The sequence below is a fragment of the Notechis scutatus genome, chromosome 6 (genome assembly GCF_049901735.1).
Source record: "Notechis scutatus isolate UNSWTSFEM ecotype Mainland chromosome 6, rNotScu1.2, whole genome shotgun sequence".
In the NCBI taxonomy this organism is placed as follows: Eukaryota; Metazoa; Chordata; class Lepidosauria; order Squamata; family Elapidae; genus Notechis; species Notechis scutatus.
Genome location: NC_142014.1, coordinates 42171402 through 42194654, shown reverse-complemented (window position 1 = coordinate 42194654; position 23253 = coordinate 42171402). Strand labels below are relative to the sequence as shown.

Below are 23253 nucleotides of genomic sequence, written 5' to 3'. Positions count from 1 at the left end.
GTTCAATACCACAGACAATACTGCTACCCTACAAAAAGATCTTGACTATGTATCAGAATGGTCAAACAAATGGCAACTTCAAATCTCAACAAATAAATGCTCTGTCTTACATATTGGCAAAAAAAAACAACCAGAAATTAAATACAAGCTGAATAGTCAAGATCTTGTTGATGACCCAAGCTCTGTAAAGGACCTTGGAATACTCACCTCTAATGATCTAAGTGCTAGAGCCCACTGCAACTACATAGCCAAAAAGGCATTAAGAGTTGTTAACCTAATCCTACGTAGCTTTTTCTCTGGTAATATCACACTACTAACCAGAGCATACAAAACATTTGCTAGACCAATACTCGAATACAGTTCATCAGTCTGGAACCCACATTACGTATCTGATATTAGCACAATTGAGAAAGTCCAGAAATATTTCACAAGAAGAGTTCTCCACTCCTCTACTCGTTGTAGAATACCTTATGCCACCAGACTTGAAATTCTAGAACTAGAAAACCTTGAATTACGCCGTCTTCGGTCTGATTTAAGCATGGTATATAAAATCATACATTGCAATGTCCTACCTGTCAATGAATACTTCAGCTTCAACCATAACAACACAAGAGCACACAATAGATACAAACTCAAAGTTAACCGCACCAAACTTGATTGCAGGAAATATGACTTCAGCAATAGAGTGGTCAATGTCTGGAATACTCTACCCGACTCTGTAGTTTCTTCCCCAAACCCCAAAAACTTTAACCTTAGACTGTCTACTATTGACCTCACCCCTTTCCTAAGAGGTCTGTAGGGGCGTGCATAAGCGCACCAACGTGCCTACCGTCCCTGTCCTATTGTTTCTCTTATTCTTCTTTTATTTTTCTTATATGTACCCATTTCATGTATTCACAACTATGTATACACTTATACTTATTATCTTGTAAACAATTGGCAAATCAAATAAATAAATAAATAAATAAATAATTTAGCAAGTATAAATGAAAATGTATAGTCATTTGTAGACCAACAATACAAGGGAGGGAACCTATTAGATTTGTATGAGACACAGGTATCAACATTCAACTAGGGTGGAGGCCATATGTTTATTGTTAATTTTATATTTGTTATATATGCCTTTTTTTCCTTTTCCCTTTTCTGTATCTTGCTTGCAACAGTTGTTTTGTTATTTTCTTTATTCTGTATTTGCAAAATTTATTAAAATATGGGAGGGGGGGGGGTTGGACATATCCAAACTGGGTGAAAGTTATCTAGCGACTTCCAGATATTTTGGCTGACATTTTCCACAATCCTCTGCTTCTGGCTTCAGTGAATGGAAAGCAGACATTCAGATATTTGGTTACCCTTCAACTAGGAATATTTTAAGGGAAAAAAGAATGTAGGTATCAAAATATATATCACTGAATGAAGTAGTTAAAATACAAACACAATAGTAACAATCGGTATTAGGATTCAAAACATTAAATGGAAAGAAGACAATGTCATTCAATTCTGTCTTCATTCCTGAGCCTTGGAAGCATTCATGCATGCATGCATTCATTCATTCAAGAAAATCTTCTGTAATTCAAAGACAGAACTTATTTCCTAGGCCTTTCCTCCTCAGATTCCGAACTGATTGCATGGAATGGAATGGTTGAACAAACTGAATGGAATGAGCTGTGCCATGGCATATTATAGGAAAATATACAAATTGGATAAAGATGATTCATGTAAATGGGCACTCTTCTCTTCCTACATTTCCCTTTTTGCATCTATACACAATTTTAAAAAAATCTTAGAAAACTGAACAAATGTAATAAATCATTTTGCTGTAGCACTGTAGGAAACAATCTTTAATCTCATAAATGTTCTTGTCATGCCCCTGGTGGAGACTGACTCTGAGCAGTCAGAGAAGGACCCAGGCCCATCCCTTATCCATCCTAGGGCACGCAGGGAGGAGAGGATCAGGGCAAAATGTGGTCTACTCGGGAGGAGAGGGCCATGATCCTCTTCATGGGTTGCAGGTGTGAGATCTGCATAAGAGTTTGGACCTGCGTGCTAACAGACGCCGGAGACAAATTAGTGTTTTATTTCTAAAGAAGTTTTATCTTGCTTGGCATTCTTCCAATGGACTGTACCTGGTTATATTCCTGAAATTGGCAATTATCTATCCTGGTCTGTCAAGGAACTTTATTCAGTGTGGTTTGTTTTTGGTTTTTGCTTCGTTATCAGCTCTTTGAATGTGAACTGTGTTTCTTGCCTTTGAAATGTTATAGTTTACTCCTCCACTGTGAACAATTAAACAGTGAAGCTAAGTTGAAGGCATTAAAGGATTTTTATTTACATTTTGGTTTTTGTTATATTTCTGAGATACTCTGGGTCATCACAGTTCTCTTAAAAAAATAGAGAGTGCATTAATTGCATCCAATCTACAGTATAAGATCTTTTGATGGAGGAAGAGGGATTTTATGCATCTTACAAGTTATTTCTTACTGTACATTATTTTCAACAGAAACAGTAACTTGAACACCCATTTTTCTGTTTGTTTTTGTTTGCATTAAACTTAAATTTATTAAATTCAATTAAATTCATTAAACTTCTGAAAATTTAGCAATGTGCCAATTAAATTTATCAGAATTTACTCTTAGTTCTCCAGTCTCAAAGTCTCTTGCCTCATACCAATGAAACCATATTTTGTATTTTCCTTATGGTTTAATTATTAGGCCCTATTTTCCCAAATATTTTAACAATACAAAACATACAGACATTTCTTCATGGAAACTGAGGAATATGTGAATGTTGTTTCACCTATATTAAGACAAATAGGAGTAACATCTTACCACTGGGAAAAATGATGCTATTCCAAAAAGAAGGGGAGAAAATTCAGTTCATGAATAGAAAGTGATTCATAAATTTAAAAACCTAACCAGTAAATAATTCAAACTACGCATTTTTTTCAAAGATGTTTCTGTAAGAAGTGTTCTTACATGAGATGTTGTAATACCAAGATTCAGAAACATAAAACATATTAGCAAAACATTTCTGTAGTTTTCAACTTGTTTTCACCCTACATTCAATGAATCCTCAGAATAAGCAAGTAATATGAAATTATATCTCAGTATAGTACATTGTTTATTTCTGTACTTTACTTATGATTGTAAATATAGGATCTATGCATTTTCCAAAAATAACTGTTATAGCTAAATTAAAAAATACACAATAAACTGATCCATTTGTTGCAAACAATCCCAATGGAAAATGTTACCTTTAGCTGGATTTACTTTAATCCCTGATTTATACAGCATCTCTTCATTCTGCCAGTCCCCATTCCTGATAAATGTCTTCAGCCCGTAAAAAAAAATTAATGCAGCACTAGCCAAAAAAATCAAGTTCTTCAGAAAGCGCTTTTGGACTTTGACATAAAGGGCTCTTGTGCCCACAGTGATCAAGAGGCAGAAGCCCATACTGGGTATATACAACACACGCTCTGCTATCACAAAGCCTACATAAAAAAATAAGTTTGTTGCAGGAATAAAAGGAACAATTAATAAAGATAGCGACAGAACCACAATATTCTCTGTTGAGGGGATGTGTGGTTTTTGTGATAAGCTTTTGTTAATGCCATTCTCTTCTTTAGATGCAAAACTGGATCTCAACTCTTTATATTCCAGTTCAGATAGGTAGTTGTGACCATTGCCATTAAGTCTGCCATTTGTTATATTTTTCCCATTGCCTTCTCTTTCTATGCTGGAATTTCTCAAACTGGTATAAGTAAGGAGGAGGAATCCAGCATAAAAGGCCACTGTGTGAAGGTTCCTCCAGTCACTGATTGTTTTGAGAAGAGGCACAGCATCCATGGACCAATCAAAGCTAAGAGTGTCTGGGCACAACAACAGCCAAAGGTTTTTGGTTGGCAAATAAAAAAAGGTCAGAGCTCGTGTTAAAAAACTATCTGAGTCAGCTGCTGGGTTGTCAGAGTTGGAAAAGCTGGGAGGTTTGTTCCCCATCCAATAGAAGCGAAGACCCAGTAATAAAGCTCCCCAGAAGATCAATAAACCAATGCTCAAAAGAAGAGGCCAATTCTTCCTCTGCAAAAGAGAAAAAGAGAAAAAAGAATTATACTTGCTAATTCTTTGCTAAAACTGTGAGGCTTTTTTTAAAAAAGATAATTAATCCTAACCTAAGGAAACTTTATAGATTTGGAAATAACATATTCTTGGTTCAGACCTCTGAACTAATATTTTATATTTAATTTTCATTTCTGCATGCTTTTATTCTATTTATAGGATTTTTTTCTGCTGCTAAAATTTCATTGTAAAACCAGATAACATTTTAATGTCTCCCAAGCTTCCTCATTTATTGATTTATTGCAACAGGTCACTATCTCATTGTGAATTAAATTATTTATTAAATTACTTATTATAAAATAGGTCTCATTTGTTCCAGCCTGTTTTGCAATGTTGGGATAGGCTTTATCTGGAGGAAATGAACTTTGAAATATTGTTTCTGGGCTTACTATTTACTATTTTTTATGCAAAACTAATTTAAATTGGCGTTTCCAGTAATACAATTGCAACCTGCAACATGTTGACAATTATTTTCTTTAGCATAGATTGAAGAGAGACGTTACTTTCACCTTAATTAGTGCTTTTTTAACTTTTAAGTTAAGTCTGGAGCATCATTAAAATATCAATTTTAGCTACACTAAACTATTGAGTACAATGCAAAATTCAAGAACAAGATCACATTAGTGATTAAAAGTACATTTTAATGCATACTTTTAATTTATTTTTGGCAACCTATAATTTGTTTGGATTACTCTATAACAGTTGTGGTAGATACAATTAGTGTGTCTTGTTATTGTTGTTAAAATTTGACTCGGAGCACATACTGGATTTTTAAATTGAAACATTTTGTGATACCCACCAAGGTACTGGCCATAATATAAGATTATATTATATTATATTATATAATATAAGAGAGCCAGAAAAAATATCCAACAGTGGTTCACAATATAAAAACGTTTAAATTGCATGATTCCTAGTCTCTTAATTAACAAACTTTGACAAATTATTTTAATAAATGGCTGCAGGAAATATTTGGTACAATATATATTAAGGTAGAAGTCTACTTTACCACTATATTTCTCTACTGTCACGCTGCTAGACTACTCAGGACAATTTACAACCTAAAGCAGCAATAAACTATTCGGTAAACAAAATAACAGAAGTTTAATTAAAATGTTTATTCTCATTGACATTACATTTATTAAGTAATCTGCATTCTAAATACAAAAGTTCTCCTGGCTTTTCTACTTTCACATTTTTTTCTAAAAATGATATAAATGCCATGTAAGATTTGACACATTTTATGCCACAATGTAAAAACTCTCTTTTCTAGATTTCCCCCAAATGTTGTTTTTATTGGGGGGGAGGGGGGGGGGTGTTTCCAGATAGGATGTAAGGACCAGATGGAGTAAGTGGCACGTTGGGATGTTGCACAATCTGTGTCCTAGGTCTCTGAATAGACACCAAAATCTTCTACTGAATTGTATTTTTTAATATGCTATTAAATTAGAATAAATTAGAATACCTCATTGAATACTCATTAATTTAATATGATTATAATTTAGGTTTTAATTATTTACAATGATTCTATCCAATTTACTTTTTGCATTAGAGACCCCAGCACACCATTTACAGACCAAATTTGAGACTTTATCCAAATAAATTTAGGCCCACATATTTTACGGACTCAACTTTTTTAGTAAAATGACCAAACAAAGTTTAACCAAGATACAAATCCCATTTATGCAATGGTATTTTATGGTCAAGCTTGAAAATATCACAGAATTACAGCAAAGCTAATAGAACCTACCCCATAAAGGGGAATCAAACAGTGTAAGTATGTAAGTCACAGACCATCATCTGTGAACTGTCCTTAAATATCACATTTCAATTCTTACTATATTACAGAGCACCTGATTATGACATCGAACATATAAACAAGCTAAATTCACTACTAACATGGGCAACATCCTGCCCACACACTTTTATCTTTCTTGGTGACTTCAATCTACCTCATATTAACTGGACCCTAAACAAATGTAAAACTGAACCCATACATGCAACCTTCTACAATGCTGTAACAAACCCGGGACTGGAACAACTAGTAACCAACAATACTAGACTTAACAACTGCCTCAATCTCATCTTCTGCAATAGTTTGAATTCAATTTACAGAATACAAATTAAACACTTTTCCAACAGTGACCACAATATGATTGACTTTTGTCTCAACGTACGTCCACACAAAAATCAACACAATGATGTGATCCTCAGTTATAACTTCAAAAAAAGCGACTATGATCTTATAGACCAGTGGTTCCCAAAGTGGGCGGTACCACCCCCTGGAGGGTGGTGGGATGCCTTAGGGGGCGCTAAGAGGCAAGGGAGCTGGCAGGGGGCACTAAGAGGTGGCAGGGGGCATTTGAGGCCCTGCAGAGTCACCCCATTGACTGTTGCACTGCTCCAGAGCCGGCGCCTCAAAGGCGGCAGCTCCGATGCACCACATTGTAATGGGCTCCAGGAGGAGGAGGAGGAGGAGGAGGAGGAGGGGATGGAGTAAAGTGCACTAAATTTGAGTGTGCTGCACAGGTGCTGCAAGAGCAGCGAACAGCCATGGAGCCGGCTGTGGTGGGGCCTGGAGGGTGCACATGAGAAGGAGGGGAGAGGGAGGAAGGAAGCCTCTGCCACGGCTTGCGCTCATTCCTCAGCCAACCTGGATTTCCAAAAACTTGCCAAGAAGAAAGAAAAGAAGCTTCTCACACCCTCGGAATGTCCTGTGTGCTCCACTTGGGGCTCTTCGCTATCCTTTTTTCCTCCTTCCTTTTGGAAATCCGGGTTAGCTGAGGAACGAGCAGAAGCCGCGGTGGAGGTTTCCCTCCTCCCCCTCCTCTCGTTCTTCAGCCAGCCCAGATTTCCAAAAGGAAGAAAGAAAAGGAGACAGCGAAGAGCCCCAAGGAGAGCATGCAGGGCTATTCCGAGAGAGTGAGAAGAGACACAGACAGGGGGAGAGAGAGAGGGGAGAGAGAGAGAGAGAGAGAGACAGAGAGAGAGACAGAGACAGAGACAGAGACAGAGACAGAGACAAAGGGAGGGAGGGAGATTTGTAAAGCTATTCAACACCACAGACAATACTGCTACCCTTCAAAAAACCTTGACTATGTATCAGAATGGTCAAACAAATGGCAACTTCAAATCTCAACAAATAAATGCTCTGTCTTACATATTGGCAAAAAAATAATAATCAGAAAATAAAATACAGGCTGAATAGTCAAGACCTTGTTGATGATCCAAACTCTGTCAAGGATCTTGGAGTACTCTTCTCTAATGATCTAAGTGCTAGAGCCCACTGTAACTACATAGACAAAAAGGCATTAAGAGTTGTTAACCTAATCTTACGTAGCTTTTTCTCTGGTAATATTACAATACTAACTAGAGCATACAAAACATTTGCTAGACCAATACTCGAATACAGCTCATCAGTCTGGAACCCACATTATGTATCTTTTATTAACACAGTTGAGAAAGTCCAGAAATATCTCACAAGAAGAGTTCTCCACTCCTCTACTCCTTGCAGAATACCTTATGCCACCAGACTCGAAATTTTAGACCTAGAAAACCTAGAACTACACTGCTTTCTGTCCAATCTAAGTATAGTATATAAAATCATACATTGCAATGTCCTACCTGTCAATGAATACTTCAGCTTCAACCATAACAATACAAGAGCAAACAATAGATACAAACTCAAGGTTAATCGCACCAAACTTGTTTGCAGGAAATACGACTTCAGCAACAGAATGGTCAATGTCTGGAATACTCTACCTGACTCTGTGATTTCTTCCCCAAACCCCAAAAACTGTAATCTTCGACTTTCTACTATTGACCTCACCCCTTTCCTAAGAGGTCTGTAGGGGGCGTAAGGGGCATAAGCGCACCAACGTGCCTACCATCCCTGTCCTATTGTTTCTTTTATTTTTCTTATATGTATCCATGTATTCATAACTATGTTTTTACTTATACCTATTATCTTGTAAGCAATTGACAAACCAAATAAAATAAATAAAATAAAATAAATAAAAAGTGGTAGTAAACAAATCAGTCCAAAGATGACTCAACAAAATACAAACAAATCAATTCTTTATTTGCTTACACCTAATGAACAAAATCTTGCCAAACTAAAACTAAAACTCGCTATAATGGTTTGCTGGACACCAGCTCAGATGATGATTTTAGAGTGGAGTGTAGAGGAGAATTGGGAGGATGCAGAAGATTCCATGCCAGGAGTGGGTGGGCAAGAGGAGGCAAGGCTAGGAACATTGGAGGGACTGGCAGAGGAGTTACTGGACAAGTGCCTGGCTGAAGAGGAGAGAGGCACAGCTGCTGCCTGGAAGTCTGGATCCCCATCCAGAGGCACAGGCTGAAGAAGGGATGCAGCTGCAGTGGGTCGGCAGAGACAAAAAGGAACTGTTTCTCCCTTTGGATCTCAGAGCATGTAGAGCCAAATGGAGGGAGGCAAAACAGAAGTCGGTGAGGCTACTCATGAGGAGCCTTGTCTTTCCCAATCAGCTGCACCAGCTAGCACAACACGTGTAATAAAGCAGCATTGAAGATAACTATTCACTTCCCTGCTTTGTATGTGCACTGACTTCTTGTTTTCTTTCTTTCTTTCTTTTTTTTGAACAAATTTTATTAATTTTTAAAGACATACAAAACATAAATACACAGAAACACAAAACATAAAAGCATAAAAAATCTCTTTTCTGAAAGTTGCTTAGTCCCGGGTTAAAACTCTTGATACAGACAAAAATTCAAATTCATATTCATTTTACATACCATTCCATATCTTGTTAGCATTTTCAATTTTCTATATAACTTCTCCTCTCTTTTAAATTTTCTCAATTTTATTTTATTTATCTCCTCTCAATTTGAATCATAATATTTATTATTCTTTGTCTGTTCTATTTCCAGCTATCCATTTATCTTTCTTCTTTGAAAAAAAAACTTCTCCTGTACACTAAATGGAGTATGATGCCTTTATCTCTTTCCCCTATATTTATAATACTTAATATAAAACACATAACTTACATTGGGATTCTGTCTGGTACATTCTAAAATTATACAGTATTATCAAAACCAATACAAATCTATTCATTAATATTGATATTCATTTATATCTTAAACATTTAGCACATTACTTTTCAGTTAAATCACATACTTTTATGGGAGCACCTATTTTCCATAGTTATTCCCCCCCCCCCACATCACATATTATATATAGATCATTATTTCATTATGATGTTCCCCCTTTTCCTACTTCAAATCTCTCATTTCACAAAAAGTTTCACTAGGATAACATAGTCTAATCATTAATATTAACAATCATTTATATCTTAAACATTTTACCCATTTCAGTTAAATATCATGCCTTTGTGGGAACACTTATGCTTTCCAAAATTATTTCCCCCCACATCACATATCTTAAATCATTGTTTCATTACAGTACTCCCCTTTTCTTAACAAAAATTTCACTAGATTATACTAAATATATTATATTATTTCCAATTTTCTATGGTTATTTCTAAATACAAATATAGAAATGCAATCTTATGTACCTTTCTAGAATCCCTTTTTCAATAAAATTTATCCATTATCTCTAAAAAACGTTTGCTTCTTTACATCTTGCTCCCCACCATTAAGGCTTCTCATCCCTTCCTTTCTCCCTTGCTTCTTCTTCTCCTTGTCCTCTTTACCCCCTTGTCTCTCCACCTCCCTTTTATTCTGCTTTCCCCCTTTCTGTTGTTTCCTAACATAATATCCCCTTTTCACCTTATTCTTCTCTTTTTGGATTGTTTTTCCAAGTCTTAAAGTCTTCTTTCCCTTTTTCTCTTTCTTTTTTCCTTCTCCGACCAAACTTATTTGTTCATCAAAGATGGCTTCTTCTTTGTCCCAGTCATCCTGTTGCTCATTCAGCTTTACATAAGTACAAACCGCCATTTCTAAAAATTGAAAAAGAGTGCCAAGGACATCTTTCCCTTCTTGCTTTTCTTTTTCATATTTTTGGTATACAAGTTTCAGTCCATCCACAAGTGATGCCATTGTACAGAGAAAAATTTTCCAAACAACCACCCAAGTGCTTTTAATCAGAAATAATTCTCAGAAGTTCCAGAATCACCAAACAATCCAAACAAGCTGTTTCTTTTAAACACTTTCTCCTTCTTCACTTTCTCTTTCTGGGGTTAAAGTTTAGTCACAAAGTTCCCTTTAAAATATATCTTTTAGAAGTCTTATTGATGTTAAGTAACTCTTTAGAATTCTAGGCAATCTTCTCCTTATTTTCAAATTTTGCTCCAATTTTTTTTTCCTCTCCCTTCCCACTCACAGCCAAAAAGATTTTTTCCCCCCTTTAAATGTTCAGAAATCCTTATCCCTTCAGCATTCAATTACCTCCAACGCAGGTTTTTGGATTTCTCTTATGATTCCATCCGCTATCACGTTAGGAAGGAGAGTGAAACGAAAAAGAAAAAAAACTTTCCCTTTTAGGATATTCGCAGCTTGTAACTCTCACTGGAAACAATGTATCCTTAGCAGCCTTCAAAATTCCAGGGCACTTTCTCTTGCCTTGTCCCGGTTGAAAGCAACTTTCATAATTCTTCCAGCTTTCTCCCTCCTGCACCTGCTTGTCCGGCTGCAGATTTCTTCGTGGCGGCCATTGCTGACCGCCGCTCCTCCGCCTTGGGAAAAGGGGGTTCTGCTGGCTGGGGAGGGGGTCTGCGACACCCCCAAGCCCCTGTCCGGATCCCCCGTCTTCAGCTGCCTCTACGGGGCAGCTATATCCCCCAGATCCAAACGGATCGGGGGAACCTTGGCGGCGAACGCAGCAGGGATCGCGCAGTATCGCAAATCCCTGCCGCTGCCGAAACCTTGCAAACCGGAAGTCTTGTTTTCTTGATTCTGAATCTGCAACTTATTTTCTGATCTCATGATTGGACCCTGGATTTTGCACTTGATTTTGGACTTGGATCTTGATTTTGGTAACAGTGCTTGGACTTTAGACTCATGCCTCAACTTTGGACTTTGTATGTGGATTTGCAGACTTGTGCTTTGCCCTTGGGTGGGTTGTTGCTTATGACTTTGTGCGTTAGCAGACTCAGACTCAGTGGGACTTTGTGTCAGTGAGACCTGGGGAATAATATTAGGAGCTTGCAGTGGCTCAATAAAGTAGTCAAACTTGATGTGTGCCGCATGGGCTAGGACAGGACATCTTCTAACCTCTTAATAGATTTTAGATTTTGGACTACTCTGCACCTCTTCCCCACTCCCCCATCAGCTAATCTGGCCTCTTTCTGGACAGTGCTGTGTTGCCTGAGCTCTTCTTCTCCAGATTAGCAATATTTTTTTCATATATCTGAAGACAGTAAGAAAGAGGGAAGGGATCAGAAGCCTTCCATAAGATTCTAATGGACCTATGAACCAAGAAACCATATGACCAAAATATGAATTTTTAAAATGTTCTTCAGATACAGTCATTTTTAGGTAACAATTTCAGAGCTAGCATATCAACAGCACTTTATTCTTGCAGTTTTCTTTCTGGATAAAACCCAGCCAAGAGGGGGAGCTTTTTATAATGTTTGGAAGCAATGATTAGATTACTGTACTGGTAAGAGTCCTAATCCATCCCATCTGTCATATGCTTTCATATCCTTATTAAAACGTCTAACCCTTTAATCAGTTATGGTTTTCCTCCAAGAGAAACTTTTTTAAAAGAAAAAAGATGACTGAAGTGCCATTTATGATTGCTATGGCTTCCATCAATAAAATGTCCTACAGGTGTTCCTTACTACAAAATCTGCAGAACATTATCAACAACTCTGCTGAATTAAACTCCATAGTAGATTACCCTATTATTTAATACTTTTTGTTAATGCAAAGTTCCTATTTATCCTATTTAGCGCATGATGTTTCCAGTTGGCAAGCATGATTTCCTCTGTTCTCTCCCATTCCTCAGGTAAGAAAAAGAAAAGAAAAGAAAAATGTAGTAAACGCAGCACAAAACAAAGCTTAGAAACTCAAAAAAACTATCTTTATCTTTATGGTGCTTAGTCCAGCTTTACATTTTATATTTTACTCCTTCTTCCCCTACTTACAGGGGTGGGCTGTTACGGGTTCACCTGGGTTCGAGTGAACCCCTAACTAATGTTATGGTCAGTTCAATGAACTGCCAAATTCTACCCCTGGCTGGGCCCAGGGATATAAAGCAGTTTATGTACAGGTAGTCCACAACTTACAAAGGTTTGTTTTGTAACCATTCAAAATTACAATGACATTAAAAAGCTGACTATGTTTTTCACATGTATGACCATCATTGCATCCCCATGATCACATGATCAAAACTGAAACGCATGGAAATTGACTCATTTTTATGATGGTTGTATTATGACATTGTATTATGTATCCCGGGATCATGTAATCAATCTTTTGCAACTTTCTGACAAACAAAGTCAATGGGGAAGCCAAATTCACTTCACAACTATGTAATAAACTTAACAACTGCAGTGATTCATGCAAGAAAGGTAGTAAAATGAGGCTTAACCACTGTCTTGCTTAGAAACGGAAATGCTGGGCTCAATTGCTGGTCCTAAATTGAAGATTATGTGTAATTAGAAAAGCAATAAAAATGTTCAAATGATTATGCCAAACCTTATATTTGTTCTTTCTCTTGCTAAAGCAAAACGAAACCAAGAAGCAGTTTGGTTTCCAACAGAAAGAAAAAAAGTATATTAAAACTGCAATAAAGATCTATTTTGCATTGCAATAACTAAAAAGATTTCATGTTAAAAATATCAGTTAATTCCAAATTAAGCCCTGGAAGGCTTAAGCAGCTTTAACAATCCAGCAATGGAATATCTTCTAAATGAAATTGTGTTTGTAGTATAAATAGGAAGTCAGCTATGAAACTATGAGAGAAAATGATCCAAAGTAACTGAACTTCTACCAAATGAGTTAACTTACAGTTATCATGTGAATCATCTATATAGGTAGCCCTCAATTAACAACTATACACTGTTCTGCAAAAAATGAAAATGAAAACTACTAGGAGTAGATTAACAAAAGCAGTCTATCAGTTTTCTTCATGCATGCCACAACTTTGAAAATATATTTCATTTGAGCATCTGTAGGGACATATATATGCATGAATGTCAGCTTATACATGATAGTGAAAGGATAATTCCTACTTGTTTAGGTTGTTTCAAAGCATTGAGCCCTGAATCCGATCTTGGGATTCTGGAATGACATCTTATTCTGGAATCTCCCATTCATCTGCCAGGCAGTCACTATAGGGCAGCACAGGACTTCGCAGTTTCCCATGGAAACAAAAGGTCAATGCTTCAAAATATACTATGCTTTAGTTTTTGCAGCACTGAAGTTTTTTCTCAAAGTAAACTTAGATCTATTTTTGTCTGTATAATTTTCCAGCCAGAGATGCTGAAATTAGCAACCAGAAAAAAGGATATATGTAGGATTTTTTCCAATGCATATTTCATTTGAATGCTAAAACAGAGTTTGATATAAAAAAGGATCTGATGATACCCTCACAGTACTTTAAGGGATTTACCAAAGTTATGCCTTCATTCCATAACTGTAATTCCTGTTGTGTAATAGATTGAGATAGCTACCAATAGTTTTACAAGCTGCATTCTAAAACTTTAACTAATGATTTGGTTAATTATATTATTCTTATTAATAAAACAATCCACCTTATACTGTAGCCTTGAGCAGTGAAACCAGACATTTTATTTTTTAAAGTGTGTAACTTATATATTATTCAGTTTGCGCCCATTTTTTATTCTACAGAGTATCAAGGCAACTAATAACAGTTATAAGAAAATAAAAAATAAAAATAAACAATTTAAATATAAAATCAATACATAAAATTCTGCAAGTGTAACTAATTGGGTCTTAACTGTTTTTAGAGTTTCATATTACAGGAAAGTAGCCAATGAGCTAAATCAAGGTCAGGATTAAATAATGTGTAAATCCACAAAATTATATTCTATCAAAAAGCTTTTGAAGTCAATGCTTCAAAAAGGCTACGATTAGCCGTCTAAAAACTTTGACATTATTTCCATTACAAAGTATTACCGTCTCAATAACAGCAATAGCATTTAGACTTATATACCGCTTCATAGTGCTTTACAGATCTCCCTAAGTGGTTTACAGAGACAGCCTATTGCCCCCAACAATCTGGGTCCTCATTTTACCGAGCTTGGAAGGATGGAAGGCTGAATTAACCTTGAGCCTGGTGAGAGATTCAAACTACCAAATTGCAGGCAGCCGGCAGGCAGCAGAAGCAGCCTGCAGTATTGCATTCTAACCACTGCGTCACCATGGCTCATAATTATGATCTACTCACTAACCGTACCAAATATTGTTTGTTAGATTAATCACAAATATAAGGATGGATCAAGCAGGTGTAAATGTCCATTATATCTCTAATGTTGATGTTTGAACTGGCCTAACCCTAACCCTAACCCTAACCCTTGCATTCCTGTGGACGTTCTGGACTAATTACCTGGATCTTTTGTTACTTGAACCTCTTGATTTACCCTTGATTTGCCAAATACCTTTGGATTTATTGCTGAGCAGCCTTTGTGCAGATAGCGCTGGGCTGGATTAATTGCAGCCATAAGCTGTTTGAGGTTTGCATGGGGTTTTGTTATCATTCTGCTCAAGACTTGCCAGAAACATGGGAGCATTTGGGGAACTTTGGAGTAATAAAGAGGCGATTTGAAGTGCCAGCTGTTTGTGTGATTCTTTGTACCATGCCCTGGATTATCACAAAAAAGTCCTGTCACTGTATACTAAGGCTACCAGATGTGGAATGCAAAAATCCGTATGTTCACTATATGGGGGCAAAGAGTGTTCTGTATCTGTTTGCAAATGATGGTCATCTAGATTTCTCCAGCCTTACCTTAATCCAACAGATATTAATTTCTAGAGATGTATATATACTGACAAAATTTGTAGCAGTTCTGATTGCAGATTAAGATTGTTTGAAATTATAGTCAATTTAAATGTGTAATCTATACATTTATGATTCCACATATACAAATTCACACATTGGTTGTATCCACAAAGATGGCCATTTTCTAGTCATTTTAGAGCAGGGGTCTCCAACCTTGGCCACTTTAAACCTGGAGGACTTCAATTCTCAGAATTCAGCTTTGCTGGCTGGAGAATTCTGGGAGTTGAAGTCCTCCAAGGCTTAAAATGGCCAGGTTCAGAAGACCTGTTTTAGACTATTTAAATATCTTTATGGGGACTAAAAGTGTTTATAACATTATCAATATGAGAGCAGTAGAAGGCCATTTTTGTTGAGAAAACTAAAGTTTAGTTTTGCAAAACTCTACAATTTATTATTAGTATTCCTGATATAGAAATTATTGCATTGTGCACTATGTTTGTATTTTACACATTGAGTTTAATTTGATTATCCATTGGAGCATGCAGACAGTATGTATATATATGTATGCAGATGCATACATGTGTGTGTGTATATATACACGTATCTTGAGTTTATTTAGTAAGTTTAATAATTCACATGTATGGTGATTGAGCACTAATCTTATGAATTATTATACCTATGTTGGTATTTTTGCTGTATTAGCATGTTTCAGAAGTTTGTAATATCTGTTGGAAATTATTAGCGTGAGAACATAAAACCAAATGAACTGAACCATTATATCAGAAGTTACAGTTGATTAATTTTTTTTTATAATATCCAGAAATATACTGAATATGTGTTATGTCTATAGTTTATAAAACCAGAATAGTAATTGAAGTATTCTTTTAGTATTTTTTTTTAAATATGTTTTGCTGAAACTTTTAACAGCAGTAATAAGAACTAGTAGACTCAAGTAGAACAGGGAGAAATAAAAGAAAAAGCTACAAGTACAGCAAGAAAAAAAAGTAGAAAAAGTAGAAAGCTATAAAAGAAAGATATAAAGAAATGACTTCTCTTATTCTTTACAGTTTTAAGTACAATTATATTTTAACCTCTCTCTGAAGTTACATCAAGATGCTCTTCTTTCTATAATGTATCTTGTCTAATCATCAAAACCTTGAATCACAAGCTCATTTTTTAAATGGAAAAAATTCACAAGGAAACTTTGCCTCTGGGCAAAAGTATCTATTAATAATGCTCTGTTTTTCCTCGCTTTTAATTTTGTCCTGAGTGGAAAATGGAATGGAATTTCTCATAAGAAAAATAACAGCTTTAAAGTTGGTGCAGAAAATAGGATGATAAAGCTTCGAAGAGATTTGACTCAAGAAAGTTTCAAGCATTCCCTTTTAAATTACTAAATCTACCCCAATGCAGTCTAGAAATTCAAAGAACCTTTTCCATGTAACTGAAATGGATAGCTTATACAGTTTACAGATACAGATAATCAGAGTTAGAAGGGACCTTGTAGGTCATCTAGTCCAACCCCCCGCCCAAATGGGAGACCCTACACCATTACTGACAAATGGCAGTCCAATCTCTTCTTGAAAGTCTCAACTGATGGCGCTCCCACAATTTCCGAGGGCAAGCTATTCCATTGGTTGATTGTTCTCACTGTCAGAAAGTTTCTCCTTGTTTCCAGGTTAAATCTCTCCTTGTTCAGTTTCCATCCATTATTCCTTGTCTGGCCTACAGGCGCTTTAGAAAATAGCTTGACCCCTTCCTCCCTGTGGCAGCCCCTCAAATATTGGAAGACTGCTATCATGTCTCCCATGGTCCTTCTCTTTACTAGGCTAGCCATGCAACCATTCTTCATATGTTTTAGTTTCCAGTCCCCTAATCATCCTGGTTGCTCTTCTCTGTACTTTTTCTAGAGTCTCAACATATTTTTTATAATGTGGTGACCAAAACTGGATGCAGTACTCTAGGTGTGATCTTACTAAGGCTTTATAGAGTGGTATTAGTACTTCCCTTGATCTTGACTGTATACCTCTGTTAATACAACTTAGGATTGCATTAGCTTTTTTGGCAGCTGCTGCACACTGCTGGCTCATATTTAGCTGGTTGTCTACTAAGACTCCAAGAGACCTCTCACAGTTACTGCTATTGAGCCTGGTTTCACCCAGTCTATATGTGTACTTTTGGTTTTTCTTGCCTAAGTGTAGGACTTTACTTTTCTCTATATTGAATTTCATTTTATTAGATATGGCCCAGTGTTCTAGTCTGTCAAGATCCATCTGGATCTTGAGCCTATCTTCTTGGGTGTTAGCTATTCCTGCCAGCTTAGTATCATCTGCAAATTTGGTAAGTTCCCCTTCTATTCCCTCATCTAAGTTGTTAATGAAGATATTGAAGAGTACTGGGCCTAAGACGGAACCTTGTGGCACCCCACTACTTACTTCCCTCCATGTAGACTTAGACCCATTAAGGACTACTCGTTGAGTACGGTTTGCCAGCCAGTTGCAAATCCATCTAGTGGTGGTGCTATCTATTCCACTTTTTTCTAGCTTACTAAGAAGTAGGTTGTGGTCTACTTTGTCAAATGGCTTGTTGAAATCTAAATATATTATGTCCACAGTATTTTGCTGGTCTACTAATTTAGTCACTGTGTTGAAGAATGAAATAAGATTGGTTTGGCATGATCTGTTTTTAACAAACCCGTGCTGACTGCTAGTTATTACTTTACTTGTTTTTAGATGTTGGCAAATCTGTTTTGTTATTATCTTTTCCAGTATCTTCCCAGATATTGATATTAGGCTGATTGGTCTATAGTTTCCTGGGTCTGTTTTTTTTTTCTTCCTTTTTTGAGGATGGGAACCACATCAGCTCTTTTCCAGTCCTCTGGTAGTTCCCCAGTGCTCCAGGATTTTGAAAGAAATGGTGCAGTGGTTCTGAGATGACTCTGCCAGATCCTTTAAAACTCTGGGATGTAATCTATCAGGCCCCGGTGATTTGTTGTCATCAAGATCAGACAGGTGTTCTCTTACTATTTTTTTGCATATTTTAACTTTTATTTCTGGTCTGTCTTTTACAGTTATGTAAACAGTTATGTTTAACCATGGTCATATATAATTCGGTTTTCAAATCAAATCTTTAAGACAGTCCACATCAAGGTGGAGCTCCCAATGCATTAAAGTGGAGTTGTACAATTTATTTATATATTTATTTTGCATTATAGGTGATAAATGTTGGAATATATACTAATCAGATTGATAGCAATTAAGTACTAAAAGGTCAATAATTAATCTGATTGAATATGGAACCGTTTGGTTAGAAGAATGGAGGAAACTAAGATCAGGCTGTATACCTAGTTGAAAGGTTAAGGTTTCTGGACCTGATTATTTTTCTTGATGTTTCATGTGCAGACATGAAAAGGTTAATGAATAGGTTTGTTTTTTAACTGGATGAAGTATAGTGTATTTTTTAAACTTTTGTAGTTAAAAAACTTCTGTTTGGTCTATGATTCTATATTTTAATAAAGTTAAATGAAGAGACACAAACTATTTTTTAATGCAAAGGTTTCCTAATTCAGGTGTTAATACTTAAAATATGAAAATAAATGTCCATTAAAGAGATCTAAACAATATGGATCGATGACATCAGAACGTATTGTGGGACCAATTGGCAAAAGAAAGCTCAGGGTTGTATTGTTTGCGAAGGAGGCCTTTATCCTGCAGTGGATAGATGATGGCTAAATGATGATGATGATGATGACTCCCAATTAAAATTCAAGGTTCTTTTAGAATTCTTCATATTACTATTAGACCATGTCTCCCATTTTATATGATCAGGGGCAAACCACCTTATAAACCATAGCTAAAAAACTTAGTACAAATGGAAAAGCAATCTCAATCTCATTCTATTTCATGGCACTGAAGTTGATGTAATGGGTTTTATTTTTTATTTTTTTGCTAAAGCAAAAAAATCAATTATCAGTCTCTAACTTTCTAACATGGCATTTTTCAACAAGTTTAAAATGGGTGAACTTCAGCTCTGGGAATTACCCAGCTAATTCATGCATACACTTAAAAGTTGTTGAGGTTAAGGAACACTGTTTTAACCAGAAGCTATTTTAAATCTATTTTTTTTTATATCATGAAGCACCTAACGATTATATTGTGGAATCTTCATTGGCAGACAGATGCAACTCCCAATCTATTATGCTCTTAAGCAAAAAACAAGCCAATCTTGGGATAATCTTGCTTTTAACTTATTAAGTAATAAAGAGATTTAACACTTCTTCCAAGGGAATAAATAGCTAATTCAGTTTAGCTGTGAAAAACTTCAGTAAAAGACTTTTTTAAAGGGAGTGGAGGCGGGAGTAACATGCTTCACTAAACTAAAGCTCAATTTTTTAACTTAAAAATGTAATTTTTATATAATTTCTCAAAAGAAAACAAGCTTTTAAAAGGAAGAGAATGGATGAAATAGAGAAACAAAAGTAATTGAATTCAGGGGAAAATTGGAATCAATCTTTATTGCATTCTCTTTAGCAGGCTTGGTCAAGTGTAAATTTATAAATGTGTTTCCAGCACCAATGAATTAAATTGCAACATTCTTTTTATTCGGTGTGGTTCTGGTGTAACAAACCAGCTATTATAAAATGCATTCCTGTCTCATTAATGAGCTAAGCTTGGGAACCCAGCATTTTAGAAACATAAAGAGACAATTTATAATGAGACTTGAACTCAATGGTGAAAGCTGAGGATGGCAGATTACTTGCAAAGTTATCACAATAGAAAACTCTTGAATGAGTGAAATACCTTCAAGCGCTCCCAAAGCAGCCATCTTATGAGACTATTTCATGTGCTTCTATGCCAACCTTGTTGGGGATTGGCCTCCTGCAGATTTTTATAACCCAAAAGAATTGCAGAATTCCTGAATATGATAATAGCTCAAAAGTGCCAAAGATGCAATTAACTGACAATTTTCCAATTGCAGAAAAGCCACAAACCTCTATTCTTCAAGAACATATATTGAACACCAAGATTTTTGTACCTTATAAGAGTTTATACTTCATTAAAAATAGTCAAGGCATTTTATTTTAAATGGTCTGAATTTCAGTTCATACCAGGTAGCAATTACAACCTCTGGAATTTACAACCATGCCTACTGGTCTTTGTAGTTAAGTGTAGTTAAGGTACCAAGTTGGAGAAAACTAATATACAGTCATAGGTACATCATAAAACTGATATTTTGTGATAACCACATCTAAAATACAAGATTTTTCAATTCCCCAAACAGCTAATTCTTGAGGTTTGAGACCATGATTAAAAAGAATTAATAGTTGAAATATCTGAAAGATACCAGATTAGGAAAATCTGCTAAATATCTTTCTGCCTACCTGTCTATCTATCTGATTTATATGGCTGCCCACTCAGTCTCAGCGATTCTGGACAGCTTATAAACAATAAAATAAAATATAAAATAATAAAAACAATAATGTACATTAATCATGTGCTTACAACTTTTATATTCAAAATTATAAACCCTGCTGTGAAATTCAGCTACATAATCTAATACAAAAGTAATGAAGATAGAACTTCTGATTTCAATAATTATAATGGCTATGTAATTATCTTTGTCCCATTTCATTTATATATTCTCAAAATACTGCAGATGATGAATTCATTCCTAGGATTCCAGAACCTTTTGAAAGTTCCATAAAATATAATGCAAGGTCTCTTAACAGTCATATACATTCTTTGCTTATAAAGTATTCCAAGATGAATATTTCAAATACACAATAAGATTTGGAATGCAAAGATGGCCTGCAAATTATGAGAATAATGTGTACCTTAATGCAAAGGCATGGTTTTAAATGAGATCTTAGATTATTTGAAAAAAACATAATGGACAAATAAAGATCTTTTGCCTAATCTTTCCTCTTGGAAAGGTAGAACATTTTAAACTGAGAAGCATACTCCTTTTTAGTAGGAGCCAACTTGGTCAAGTTGTTAAGCATCAGATTAGAAACTGGAAGACTGTGAGTTCTAGTTTCACCTTAGCAATGAAAACCAGGTGGCTGATCTTGTGCCAGTTACTCTCTTTCAGCCCAGCTTACCTCACAGGGTTGTTGTTGTAGGGAAAATAGGAGAAGGAAGGTATGTTGGATATATTCACTGCCTTGAGTTATTTGAAAAATAATAATAAAAAAGCAGGGTAAAAATAAATAAAATAAAAAATAAATACAATGTATACAGAATTCTTCTACACTCATCTCCAAAAGCAATAGAGAAAACCATCAGAAATATAAAAGTGAAATTAAATAGTTTGTATATTATTATTTTTATTTCAGTGAATCCATGATACAGATTGAATTAAAAGACTCCTAGTCATGACAGAAGAAACTATTTGTAGCTCAGAGTTAAATTGTAGAGTCTTTGGTGTTCTCTGAGCTTGTTTTCCCCCCCAGATGTTTCAGTTCCAAACTAATACTGATTATGTTACCTAGTTTGGTAATGAAACATCCACAAGTAAACAACTTAGCTCAGACAACACCAAGGACCCCAGAGACTTATTTATGATGAATAGCTTCAAAGCAAATGAAATAACGAAGCAATACCTGTGTGTGTTTTCAACAGAATTAAAATTATCCTCATGGGAAGACTATATTTTCAGTATAAATCAGTATTCATAACTTGATTCCTACACAAGTTGAGAAAGGGAGTTGGTACTTACCGGACACACCCGTTCTCTTTGAGCTGTGAAGAACATCCAGTAGTGGGAGGTGCTCCAGTCTCTTCTTGTCTAGGCTGGGCTTAATTTCTGGAACGCTCCTCCTCTTCCATGGGACTCCTCCCCAGCATTCCCCAGTTTTGGCAAAGATGAGAGAATTAACAACCTCGCCCTCAATGCCTTAACGATTCGTTGGCCGAAATGGGACCCCACCAGATGGAAAAAAAGGGTGGGGCTGGATGCTCTTCACAACTCAAAGAGAAGGGGCGTATCAGGTAAGTACCAACGCCCTTTCTCCCATGAGCTGTTCAGAGCATCCAATAGTGGGACATACCAAAGCTTACTCTGTCCTACGGGAGGGACTCCGTCTGGCTTGGAATACCCTCCTGGTCCCTGTGGACCGTTGCAGAACTCTTCTGCCAAAGGAGGCCTCAGTGGATGCAAACACATCTATTTTATAATGCCTAATGAAGGGCGATGGAGAGGCCCAGGTTGCGGGTCGACAAATTTCAGTTATTGGTGCCTGGGTGGTCCACACTGCCGATGTTGCGGCGCTCCTTGTTGAATGAGCTGTTATGCCCCTGGGCACCTGTAGTGATTGAGTCTGATACGTTTTTGCTATCACGGCCCACAGCCAACGGCCTATTGTAGAAGATGAGACCTTGCATCCTTGAGTGTTGGGCTGAAACGACACAAATAAGGCTTCCGTTTTTCTGAAAGTCGCTGTGCAGTTAATATATATTCACAATGCTCGCCTCACATCAAGCTAATGCCATTGTAGTTCCAACCCTTGGGACAAAAATTAGGAAGTATCAGCTCTTGTGTCCTGTGAAAAGCCAAGTTAATTTTGGGTATAAACGTAGGATCAGGACGAAGGACCACATGGTCAGAATGGAAGACACAAAGATCTTGTCTGATAGACAAAGCTGCAAGTTCTGAAATACGACGAGCGGAAGTGATCACTACAAGGAAAACTACTTTATACGTCAGAATTTGGACACTTGACGATTTCCAGGGTTCGAAAGGGTGCTTAGTGAGTGCAACGAGGACCTTCTTAAGGTCCCAGGTAGAATAATGGTGTACCACTGGTGGGCGTAAATGTGTGGCTCCTCGAAGGAAACTCCATATGCATGGGTGATGGGAAAGAGATAGTAGATTTCACAAGTGAGAACTGACACCAAGGCCGCCACCTGTCTTTTCAACGTATTAGGTGATACTCCCTTGTCAAGTCCCTCTTGCAAGAACTCTAGGATTTGAGCCACAGATGGAGAGATGGGATCAATTTGAGACTTGGTACACCATTTGCAGAAACTGGACCATGTGGCATTGTAAATGCGAGTTGTTGAGGGGCGTCTGGAAGCTTGGATGGTGATGATAACTCTGTTGGAAAACTTTTTGCTCTTCAGACGACTCCGCTCAACCTCCAGACGGTCAGGTGCAACCATTGAGGGTCTGGATGTTGAAGGGGTCCCTGGGTTAGCAAGATCCTGTCTGGCAGAATTCTCCATGGTGTTGATACGGATA

The 23253-nt window shown here is 36.5% G+C and overlaps 1 protein-coding gene across 2 annotated transcripts in view; it reads right to left on the bottom strand.

The window, feature by feature from the left end:
* TMTC2 (transmembrane O-mannosyltransferase targeting cadherins 2) overlaps positions 1-23253 on the bottom strand; it is a 205555-nt gene that overhangs the window by 74210 nt on the left and 108092 nt on the right. For both annotated transcript variants that reach the window (XM_026667680.2, XM_087968041.1), the window contains one exon: positions 3251-4073. In XM_026667680.2, the coding sequence (XP_026523465.1) occupies positions 3251-4073 (823 nt within the window). The remainder of the gene's footprint in view (positions 1-3250; positions 4074-23253) is intronic.